The sequence below is a fragment of the Amborella trichopoda genome, chromosome 9, assembly GCF_054954075.1.
Source record: "Amborella trichopoda isolate Santa Cruz 75 chromosome 9, AtrichopodaSantaCruz75HAP2 v2.0, whole genome shotgun sequence".
Taxonomy (NCBI): Eukaryota; Viridiplantae; Streptophyta; class Magnoliopsida; order Amborellales; family Amborellaceae; genus Amborella; species Amborella trichopoda.
In genome coordinates this window covers 17,320,046-17,332,745 of record NC_142344.1, presented here as the reverse complement: position 1 = coordinate 17,332,745, position 12,700 = coordinate 17,320,046, and the positions used below count along the sequence as shown (strand labels likewise).

General features: G+C 37.6%; 1 protein-coding gene across 4 annotated transcripts in view; it reads left to right on the top strand.

The window, feature by feature from the left end:
* The first annotated feature begins 2,667 nt into the window (after positions 1-2,667).
* The window catches only part of AN (NAD(P)-binding Rossmann-fold superfamily protein), a 34,237-nt gene continuing 24,204 nt past the window's right edge, over positions 2,668-12,700 (top strand). Inside the window, exons 1-4 of one of the 4 annotated variants that reach the window (XM_088848527.1) lie at positions 2,668-3,352; positions 7,674-7,842; positions 8,063-8,213; positions 11,078-11,179. Coding sequence is in view for 2 of the 4 variants with exons in the window: in XM_006829121.4 (XP_006829184.1) it covers positions 2,747-3,352; positions 7,674-7,842; positions 8,063-8,193 (906 nt within the window). In the remaining 2 variants the exon portion in view is untranslated. Of the gene's footprint in view, positions 3,353-7,673; positions 7,843-8,062; positions 8,214-11,072; positions 11,180-12,700 lie in introns of all 4 variants that reach the window. The other 3 variants (XM_088848528.1, XM_006829121.4, XM_088848526.1) reach the window with 3 other exon arrangements.

The window sequence follows — 12,700 nt, the reverse complement described above, 5'->3', positions numbered from 1 at the left end:
CAATCTTCAACTATTTAATATTTTACTTTTGGGAAAATTACACATATATTCGTTATATTTTATACTATTTAATATTTTGTAATTTTCACTATTTAATATTTTACTTTTGGGAAAATTACATTATTTAATATTTTACTTTTGGGAAAAATATATTATTTAATATTTTACTTTTTTGAAAATTCGGATGTTCAACATCTGAATTCAATGTATTTTCGATCATATTTTCGGATGTTCAACATCTGAATTCAATGTATTTTCGATCATATTTTCGGATGTTCAACATTTGAATTCAATGTATTTTCGATCATATTTTCGGATGTTGGCCATCCAAAAATGTGACTGCCAAACTCCATAAGGTCTCTAGAATTTTGCAGTCATATTTTCGGATGTACATCCGAAAATGTGACATTTTCAACATTTTGGGATGTTGGCATTGCAAGCTTTATGAAATGTGACTTATATTGTGATTGAAAATATATTGATTTCGGATGTTGAACATCCGAAAAACCTTTCAATTCTGTTGTTCAACACCCGAAAAAAAGGTAAAGTTATCTTTTTTAAAAATTTACGTTATGAAACGTAAAAAACAGATAGGCATGTAATAACATAAAACTATTTGGTACATCTGTAATAACGCAAAGTATAACGGATAAGTATGTAATTTTCCCTTTACTTTTTTTTACTATTCCAAGTCAAAGTCATGTGTATTTTGATGGACACTTTGATACGGGTGTGGTTTCTATAAGGCTGCAACCTTAAACAATCCAAATAAGCCGCACCTCCCAATTTGCATATAATTTTGGTGTAAATTTTTTTAGGATTATCTCAAAATCAATTTTTATATTTAATTATAAAATTTGAAATTCCAAAAATAGTTAAAATCAAGTAGATATATATATATATATATATATATATATATATATATATATGAAAATCTTGAAAATGGACCTTCTAAATAATGTGTTGCAAGTTGCATTATTTCTGGGACTCAAAATCGTTTTTATTTTTTTTTCATATTCATACATCTCGATACCGTGGTGATCAATTAGAGGGGTTTTCAACATTAAAACAACCATTTCCGATGAATTTTTAGGGTGCATCTTTAATTCTATATTTTAATATTGCAACCTTATATAAACCTTTTCTTTTTGATATTAAATAAAAAAATATAGATAAATTGCTAGTAGTTAATATCTTATGTGTTTTGACAAATTTAGGTGCGGTTGCTAGGTGTGAGAATGGGTAGGATTGAAGCAGGATTTGACCAGATCCATATCCGAATCTGAATAGTATACATCATATTTGGGTCGGATCTAGGTCCAAATAAGATCTTGGATATTCGAATTCAGATCAAAATCAAAGTAGTATACAGCAGATCTAGATTCGATTACTATATATATATATATATATACTATTCAAAAAAATTTATATATATATAAAATAAAAATTTACTATTTAAAAAAATCAGATTGGATCCTGGTCGGATCCATCTGAAACTGGATCTGACCCAAATTTCAATTCGAAACGTTTGAGCCAAAATCCAAAGTTTGGGTCTATACCCAAATCCAAATAGGGTTCAGAATCGGTTTCGGATATGGATGAGATCAATTCTGACGCTAACGGCTACCCTGTATCTAAAAGGGACTTATATGGGACACCGTTTCCAAATTTCAAGAATACAAAAAACAAATGGGTGGGCAAACCAAGGCAGGCAAGGTAAAATCATGAGTAGGACGCGACTAATGGATCTGATGATTCGCATAACATAAAATCATGACTACCACGCGACTAATGGATCTGATGATTCGCATAACATAAAAAGCGCCACTACTTTTACAAGAGATCACCCAAGGAACATTTTTGATGGACAAATATATATACAGACGTATGGTACAAATTATGTTGAAAATATCGAACGTTTTGACTTTTAATGATGGACATAAAGCCTTGCAAGTGAAAGTTGTTACAGAATCCTTATATTGTCAGGATATTCCTCGGAGAGACAGGGGCTGCATAAGCAGGCGTACCAGGTATGTGTCCGAAATTTGACCCGACCCGATCCATTGCTAAGAAGATAATTGTTTAGGTTGAGACATCTCGTGCTGCCTTGTAGGAGAATTTCTTTTTCAAAAGTGTAGTTTGTATATAGTTGTAATTTTATTTGAAAAAAATAAGATTATAATGTACTAAAGTTGGATGGTATAGGTTTGATATGTTTTTTAATAATGTATAAAAAAATAATATATTTTTTTAAAATAATATAAAATCTATATTATTCAAATAAAATAAATAGTGCATATTATTTCAATTATAATTGAAATTGCAACTTTTTTTTATTTTTTTCCACTCACACCTCCTCGAGTGTAAACCCTATTTCAAGGGCGTGTTTGTTTTGTAAAAGCTCAGCTCTTCATAAATGTATGTGGCTAGGATGATATCATTTTTTTCATTGTAGTACGACATCGTTTTGGAAGCCATTAGCTTGACATTGTTTTTGGAAGTCATTAGGTGTATTGTTTTCCATAATTCCATGGTTGATCCCAAAAGCTGATAATAAAAACAAAGGTGGAAGCCCCGCGAAAGGAGGGATACACATAGGAGTGCATAGACACGTGGGAAATGTAGGGAGTACATGTGCGAGTGAGGACAGCATATTTGAGAGTGAGGAGGGTGGGGAGCAACTAGCGTGAGGGTTGGGGCGCAGAAGGAAGGAGCAGAAGAAGAGAGAGAGAGAGAGAGAGAGAGGATGGGGAGGAAGGAGCAAGGGGGAAGCGTGAGGAGCAGCAAGAGTGGAGGGAAATCGGAGTCGGTTCCACTGGTGGTGGCCCTTAACTGCCTCGAGGACTGCGTAGCTTTTGAAGCGGAGAGGCTGTCTGGGATCGCCGTGGTGGAGCATGTGGAGCTGGGCCGCATCGCGGAGGGCCGGATTGAGGCGGCTGCGGCTGTCCTCCTCCACTCCCTTGCTTACCTCCCTCGCGCTGCCCAGCGTCGGCTCCACTCATCCCAGCTCCTCCTCTGCCTTGGCTCCTCTGACAAGGCCGTCGACTCCTCCCTCGCCACTGACCTTGGCCTCCACCTTGTCCATGTGGACACCAGCAGGGCCGAGGAGGTGGCTGACACGGTCATGGCCCTCTTTCTTGCCCTCCTGAGGCGCACCCACCTGCTGTCCCAGCACCATGCCTCGTCTTCATCTTCCGCGTGCCTGGGCTCGCTGCAGCCACTTTGCAGGGGCATGCGCCGCTGCAGGGGCCTTGTCCTGGGCATTGTTGGCAGATCTGCCTCTGCTTCCTGCCTTGCTACCCGCACCCTCGCATTCAAGATGAGCGTTCTCTACTTTGATGTTGACCACCAGGTACATATCCTCATGCCCTTTTCTCTGTTATTGCGACTCTCTCTCTCTGACACTTATTCTGGCATCATTGATTGGTTGTCGCTCTCCTCTCCTGCAACTTAAATCTCTCCTTCCCTCCCTCTCCGTTCATCATTTCCTACTCGTGCAACTTCTCTCTCTGTCTCTCCGGTACGTCAGTTGGGATTTGAAGCTTGGAGCACTGCAGCCAGCAATGCCCTAATGACAAGCCAACCACCCAGAATCCCACATGTTTCCTCTCTCTTTTTTTTCCCTTTCCATTCATGTGCTTGAGCTTTTAGTACTTCCACATTATTTGTACTGGATCTCAAGGAAATGTTTTCAACGCCCCTCCTCGTATTTGTTGGCCTTCTAACTGCTTGTCTCCTCATTGATCAGATTTGTGCTGATTTAGCTCATATTAGTAGCACAGACACTAGGAAAAATGCTTTGCCCTAATTCGAAAATTTTGAATGTTTATCCTTGAGTTCATTGGCTGCATAGCTTCTGTGTTTTTGTGATGGTTGTTTCTTAAAAAACCCTCTCGATCTTCCAGCAAATGAACGGTTTCTGTATTGCCCATGCAATTGAGGATCACAGTAAAATGTATTTGAAACGCAATGCAATTCATATTGCAGAATATCAATTGGATATTATCACTAGTTTCAAGTCACAATTCTGGCCATTTGCATTATTTCCATTGTCCTTTCTTTCTATTCCTTGGCTCCAATGATCAAGTCTATCAGCTTGCTCCAAGGGACTAGTGGTGCCAATACAAAACCGTCTTCCAGTTTCAGGCTTGTGGGATATCCCTCAGTGCAGTTCTCTCCTTTACGGTTAAAAATTACATAATATCGGGGCATTTATCCTGCAGTGGAGTGCCCAACTATCGCTGCTACTCTACTAGTATACTTCCCCTTATTGGCATTTTGTGAAAAATGTTTGATTGGCCATTCCCCAATATGGACTGCCCATTCCCTCCAGGGCCTTGTTCTTGTACACCTCCTCCTTCATTGTCTAGACTTTATGATCTTCACTGCTTCCTTTCCAAGAAAAATATCTTTCGATGCTCAAGCTCCCTTGCCACATTGCACGCATTTGAAAAATGTTCATGGGGCCGACTAGAATGTTATAAATTGGTGGTCTTACTGCAGATATTTTATTTATTGAAATTTTTTTTAATCTTTTAGAGGGATGATTAGATCTCATATGATCTTGGAGTGATTGATGTTTTGAAATGCTCCGGCGCGATCCAAAATGTGCCCTAAAAGCTCCAGAGACACTAACACCCTACAAGATACTCAAGCACACACTTTTGTATCAAAATTTTTTTTTTTGAGTCACCTAATAGATTGAAATGATCATATTTCAATATTAATTCTCAAGGATGGAAACTAGATGAATCAGATGAGCCTCTCTATCATTTCAAATTGACACCTACATCCATAGACCATGGTTACAGTCTCACGGAGCCAACCCAACTTTTCTGCCTTGGATTGGAGGTCGGATGGCATTTAAGATGACAATTTGAAAGTGGGGCACTGTCCCGAAATATGCATGCCATCTGGTTTCCACCCTATGTAACTTTAGCTAATGCTAGTCAAACCCTTGTTTGTCCTACTTTCATTGTGAGGTGGTTTTTAATGAAGGCCCTTATCAACCTTACATGCGTTGAACATGTGCTAGAGGCTCGTTGGAGGCTTGAGAGTAGGATCCAAACAACAATTTGTGGAGCACCACTTTTCATATCCTCACCCACTCTAACCCTTGGTAACCGGTTTACATAGTGTTTGTTTCCTTTTCAAATGGCCCCAAAATGGATGAAGCTTTATTTGGCATGAACTCCTTGGGTGGTTTCAGTTCCTTGTCTCACAACCCTTGAATGTCCTTGGTCTCTTTGAGTTTGACATCTGTCTCTACCAGTGTTCCCAAATTCGAACCGGAACATTTAACCAGACATGGGCCTGGAAGCGGTTTAACCGGCCTAACCGGTAAACCGGTCGATTCAACCATGCTAACCGGGCAAGTCCCGGGCGGTCAAAAAAGTGTTGAAAAATAAAAAAGAGACAAAAAAACATCTACTAAAATATGAAAGGCCTATAAAAAATGATTAAAACAAAACACATTCAAATGAAGTTGAAAATTAATGAAAAAATAGATTTAAACGAATCAATTTTTGAATTAAACTGAGGATTAATGAAAAAAATAATTTTTAATATTTACCATAATGTAAAGAATATTAAGAAATGGATTACAAACCAAATTCCTTATTTTAGGGAAGTTATATACATTTTTTTTATTTTTTAAAAAATCCCTGTCAATCACCAAAACCGCCCAAAACCGGAACCGGTCACTTCCGATCTAACTGGGCCGTTAGCGGTTAGATCGCCCGGGTTTTCTAACAATGGTCTCTACTCATTATTAGGGATAATGTATTGTAGTCTAGGGACACTTAGAAGGTGCCCATACTGTCAGGACATGGCTCAAAACCTCTTGAAGCATGTGGTTTTAAAAGCAAAGTCCTTATATTTGCTTTCCATCCAATATCACTTCATTCCATTTTGTTTTGTTCCCCCACTTCCCCTCCTATTTAGTTTGAGCTGTTGAGTCCGATCCCAAAGTAATGCTGTACATAGTTGCCTCTGCCTGCCACCATTGTGTTTTACTCCCTTATCTCTTCTTCAATGTGTATACATTCTGATGTCGAAAACTCATTATGTGTATTTTCTATTCATCTGAGTCCACTTGACTCGCAAGGTCCCAGAGTTCTAGGAAAAGCTTAGGTTTGGCTGAGTTTCCAGTTTATAAATTAAATGTGCTGGAATTGATAAAATTTATTATGGGTTCAGTGTGCATGCATTTCCTTGTTTGGACTTGGTCAGTTGTTTCAAGCTTGAACCTTGTTGTTGGCATTATACTATTTTACAAAATTGAAGAACTCGTGATTTCTATTCTAAAATTGAAAAAGTGCGATGAGTTGACTTGGTTTTGGGCTATGAGTGAGTTGGAGTTCAAAATTGATACATACACACACGCACACATACACTACATGTGCATCTAATTTCCATTTTCAAGGCTCTGGGAATCCGAACTGTGTCGAATACCAGCAACCACCTATGTTCAGGCAACATAAGTGGCAATACTTATTACTTACTTCCTATGAGTGCAGCCCACCCTTCCAGGGGCCAAGAAGGAAGGAAAATAACAATTTTTATTGTTGCTGGCTGAAGGAGAGAGCAACTCTTTACTTGTTCCACGTGATCTTGTTTTTCTTCATTGTTCATTGTGCTCTAAGAAAGTCATTTATATCATTGGTGGAATGTGCTTGCCGATGGCTGTGGTTGCTACCCATCAGCCTGGTAAGCATTGTTAGTGATCCCCATTTGTGCTGCCTCCCTTAGGCACTTTCAGTTCCCCGTCCATCACTAGAAAGTCATTTTTTAGCAATCCATTTGGAACTCTTTTTTTAGGTAAGTAATCAATCTGGCATTCATACATGTGAACCCTGTAATCTTCCTGTAATCTATCCCGTAAGTGACCATTAAAGATGATCCATGATGCTCTTATAGCTTTTCCATTGATTCTTTACTGAAGAATCCTTCCAGTTCTTGCAATCCTGATGCCAATGAAAATTCTACAGCTACTAGAGGTTCCACCACAACACCCTTCCATTTGCAGGCTGGGACTTCTCTGCCCAATACTTGAAGGCAATGCCTTGGACTCAGATGACAGTAGCAAGTGCTATCAATTTGTCATGAAATCATGAAACCCATGTACCGGATGGGATTCATTTTAAGAACATGAAATTACCTATAACCTATTGTTAATGAAGTGATTTCCAAGTACTTTATTGCTCCAATATTTTCCCAGAAGTTAATAGTTTTGTGAGAACTGGATAGGATGATATTATTTAAAAAAAAAAAAAAAACTGACAGGACTGCGCAGTCCAACTGGTTTGACCAGAAACCAGGCCCAAACTCGGCCTGATGGTGGCTTGTACCTGTGAATCAGCTGGTTTATCCTTTAAATCTACTAATGAACATATTTTTATTTGTTCTTTATTTAACCGGTCTGACTGAGTGGACCTGTGTTTGAAATGAGGTGGCCCCTTCTCCTGGTTGACTTCAGTCTGGTTTTGCAAGTATTGTTTGTAACTAATTATATGAAATCTATCTGCGTAAATGAAGGTTACAACATTTGTTGTATCTCTAAATTTAGATATAGATATCTGTTGACCTAAGCATTGCATGCTTCTACACCACCCTTTATATTTGGAATAGCTAGTTACTTGTCTTACAACTTTATCTTTTCTGGTTATATACAGGGGAAAGGAAAAACAGGGCGATCTTCTGTATCTTTTCCTCCTGCTGCTCGAAGAATGGACACCCTCAATGATTTACTAGCTGCAAGTGATCTTGTTTCACTTCATTGTGCACTTTCTAATGAAACCATCCAGATTATTAATGCAGAATGCCTGCAGCACATAAAACCTGGTAATCATTAGGAGCTTCTCCATTTCTGATGAAGCTCATCTTTTTTATTTAAAGTTTTGATGAATTTTATCATTGCTACCAGTTTTGTCTTTCAAATTATTATATTGGATAGTGTTCATGACTTAATGCATTATGACCCCCATTTTGAAAGATTATTAATTAGGCTATACAAAACATAATCCTCCTTGTGATGATTATTATGGACTGTGGTTTTCTGCAGGGGCTTTTATAGTAAATACAGGCAGCAGCCAATTGTTGGATGATTGTGCTCTAAAGCAACTGCTGATTGACGGCATGATTTCTGGTTGTGCCTTGGATGGTGCAGAAGGGCCACAATGGATGGAAGCATGGGTATGAGCATTAGCCTTAGGGTATGCGATATTATCTTGATTGTTTTCCTAGCTTCATTCTCTTTTCATAAGATTCTATGGCATCCTAAGGACGAACTGAGCTTGTGCTGTAGATGGTTTATACGTCAACTGGACTCACACTGAAAATCTTATTGGACTGCTAAGGTTTCTCACTATGCTTTCTAAACATTCTAATGGTCCCCAAAGAGTTTTAAAACATTCTTGTGTGGGTTGACTTTTTTTTTTCCCCTGTTTGTCAATTTGCAATGTGGATACTTTGTTTAAATTTGTCAATTTTTGTTGCTTCTCTCATAAATTTGAAGATTAGCTTCTTTCCAATATTTTTGGTTTCTTTGAAAGGGATAAAACATGGCTTATGGATTTTCCTTTAATGTGTTGGTCCCTGCGAGTTCAATCCCAGTATGCAACCGGTCCAAATAAAAGTCGAAAGAACTTTGAGTTACACTCTTGAAGATCTTAAGGTCACAATTTTTCTGATCTTATTGTCGAATTGATTGCGGTCAATGTACCTAAATTGGATGCAGTAATAAAGGTCAATGGACCTCAAATTTGACACTGTAATAAAAGGTCAATGGACCTCGATAAAAATTTATGGTACTTTAGAAATTGATTTCTAAGGTCTCTTGCTCCCTCTGTAATCGTTTGGAACCTCTGTTCTCTGTTCTCTCTATTCTCTGTTGTCTCTTAAAACCTCTTATTTTCATAGTACGAGCTCTCTCTCTTCTATACCATTCCCTTCCCTTTTTATAACTTTTAAATATAGTATAAATTATATATTAATCGAACTCCTAATGACATGTTGGATAGAGGTAAGAAAGAAAAATCACATTAATATTATGAAGGGAGAGAAGCCACATAAATATAGATGTGGTGTTAAACCATGTAGATGGAAGAGGTTATAATGAAGATAATATTAATATAGAGGGATGGCCCACATGCCTAAAGAAAAGGAAGCATGAGCGTACTAAAGAAAGAGCGAAGAGGGCTTTTCACTGCGATTCATCACCGCGGTGAAGTGATAACGGCAGTGAAAAGAAAATGAGGAAATGTGGTAAGGGAAAAAAGAACGTGGTGGTCCTTAAGGACCATATAAATTCAAATGGACCGCCAAATAAATAAATTTGTTTTGAAACTAATAATAAAATAATTAACAATTCCTGACCAATTTCAAAACAGTTTAAACTAGATAACAGAGACTATCAAAGCAATATCAAGAGAGAAAAAGCATTAAGTGAAGGTGTCCTATAGACTTTAACCTCCACAGTTTTATACAGAACGCGTACCTGGACAATGAGTGGACAAACCTTGAACTATGTCCATTATTGATAAGCCTTTCGCATACCACACATTTTCTTTCAAAATGTTGTGATTTTCTAAAAGGCTTGCGCATTTAAGGCCCTGCCCATTCTTGATATTCAAGAGCGCTTTAGGGAATGCTCAGTTCCCATAAGAAACGACCTCCACTTCCACAATCAAATATGTGAATCCATGGAGTCTATTCTGCAGTTTGATATCCCAGCCTAGGCATTTCATCATCTAAGAAAAGGGAATCATTAAGAGCAATACTCAGACACCACACAACCAGGGATAGGGTACAAATTTTTTATATTTCTATTAAATATAGTTTGGTACAAAAATCATTAGAGATCACACAATTGACTTTTTTTCCCTTTGAAACTTGGACTTGAGATCTCCTTGTCCTTAGGTAGGGTTCCTGTCACTCTAGCATATACAAGTGGACTTGAATCCCATCCCTCCAATTATCTTTAGTGAACATACATGAGTACTAATATGATTCTATCTTCTAACAAAGTCTCAATCGATTGTGCCTCAAGCAAATATATGTGGTTTATCCAGAATAAATCTTACTTTTGCTCGATATATTCCAATTTCACTGGCTTACCGTATTGACACTGTGGGTGTGGCCCAAAAACAAGTGGTACATCTATCAACAAGTTCCTTAGCCACTCAGCCTCGTTAGTAGTGACTTCTAAGGCTATTAACTCCAATCAATCATGGATTTGGGGATATAGTTGCTTCTCGGAACCCCAAGCAATGAAACCCCCACCATAGTTTGCTAGTAGAGATGGATTCATCATCCGTAGTCCAGTTTGCCTCGTTGTAACCTTCTAATACAGCAGGCTCACCTACATAATGTGGGCCATTGTCTATGGTTCTTTTGAGATATCTCAGGCCCTTATAACCGCATGTTAGTGCTCTTGACTTGGGTTACTGCAATATCTAGTCAGCTTACCCACAACAAAGGCTATGTCTGGTCTGGTAGAGGACATTGCATACATTATAGATCCAATTACTCTCCCATAGTCTACTTGGGAATAGGAGCATCACAATTCTTTTTGAGTTTAATATGAGTATTATAACTGGTCTGAAATTGGTTTGCATTCAAATTGATCAATCTTTTGAACATTTCCTTTATATAGTCACTCTGGGTTAAAATATAACGAGTCGGTGTTATCACTATTTTAATTCCAAGTATTAAATCAGCATGTTCCATGTCTTTCATATTAAATTCAAAAGATAATAATTTTTGTCTCCTCTCTTATAAAAAAATAATAATTTTTGTCTCCTCAATGCATGCATTATTGCTACCTAGTATGAGCATATCATCTACATATAGGCAAATAATTACTATCGCACCGTCACCAACTTTGGCATACACATGTATCAACATCATTGATTCGAAGTTTATGTGATAAAAAAAACTCTATGGAATGTTTCATTCCACTGGTCGGGTGTTTGCTTCAAACCATACATGGATTTTTCAAGTTTACAGATCTTGTGCTCTTGTATCCTTCGAACAAACCCCTCATGTTGCTCAATATGAATTTCTTCATCTAGTTCAGCATGGAGAAAAGCAGACATCCATCTGGTGATTCTTTAGATGGTATATAGAAGTCAAGGCAATGAGTACACCAATGGTAGCAATTCGGGCGACTGGAGCATAGGTATCAAAGAAATCAACACCTTCCTTTTGTTTAAAACCTTTTGCAACCAGTCTTGCTTTATAATTCTCAATAGCACCATCTGTCTTTATTTTCTTTTTGAAAATCCGTTTACATTCTAAAGGCTTGGCATCAGGAGGTAAATCCACCAGTATCTCATTTTCCAATATAGATTTCATCTCAAAATTGACTGCCTCCCTCCAACTTGGTGTCACATGAGGACATGGCATCATTGAAATTTTTAGGATCTTCCAAAAGATACATCTGAAAATCATGATCAAAATCAGTTGGTTTACTGTTTCTCGTGGTTCTCCTGGGTTCTAAGTCATCAGGATTCTCATGCTCATCAATTTTACGATTATCTTGTCGTTCTTCATATTCATTATCCTGCTCGCCAATAAATGTATGTTCAAAAGAATTCTGCATCCTTGGACTCTGTAATCGCATTAGATACCAAGTCTAGACATCTATATGGTTTGCTATGTTCAGCATAGCCAACAAAAACACATTTCTCATATCTAGGTCCAACTTAGGAGCCTTATTGAGGCTGCACAACCCCAAACCTTGAGGAATCCTTAATAAGGTTTCCCTTCCTTTCCAAAGTTCATATAGTGAAACATTGGATTTCAATATAGTATTCAGTTTAAAATGTAACAATCTAACATTAAAGCCTATGCCCATAACTTAACAGGGAGGTTTGAACTAATGAGCATAGCATTCATCATATCTACAGGTGTGAGACATTTCCTTTCAGCTAAACTGTTCAGTTGTGGTGTCTATGGGGCAATAACTTGGTGAATAATTCCATTTTCTGCACTATATTTAGTGAAGTTAGTGGAACAATATTCAGCACTTGTGTCACTTCTGAAAAACTTAATTTAAAATTCAATTCGATTTCAACTTGGGCTTTGTAAACCTTGAATTTCTTAAATACTGCATCTGTGCTTCTAATCAAATAAACATAAGTGTATCTTAAGAAATCATCAATGAAAGTGACGAAGTATTTCTTCCTACTAAGGCTATGTACTTCTCTTAGATCACAAACATCACTATGTATCAATTCCAATAACTTGGAACTTCTTTCTGCTTTGAAATTGATTTCTAATGTCTCCTACTTCCCACTATAATTGTCTAGAACCTCTGTTCTCCACTCTCTTTGTTCTCTATTCTCTGTTCTCTTTTAAAACCTCCTGTTTTTCATAGTTTGAGCTCGCTCTCCTCTATACCATTCCCATCCCTTTTTATACTTTTAAATATATTAAAGTTAATCCAAGTCTTAATGACATGTTGGGTAGAGGTAAGAAAGAAAAAGTACATGAAATGAGTTATGGAGAGAGAAGCCACATAAATATAGACATGGCATAAAACGATGTAGAGGGAAGAGGTTATAATAGAGATATTATTAATATAAAGGAGGGATGGCTAACATGCCTCAAGAAAGGAGGCCTGGGCGTACTGAAGAAAGAGGGAAGGGGGCTTTTCACTATGGTTCATCACTGCGGTTATGTGATAACTGCGGTCAAA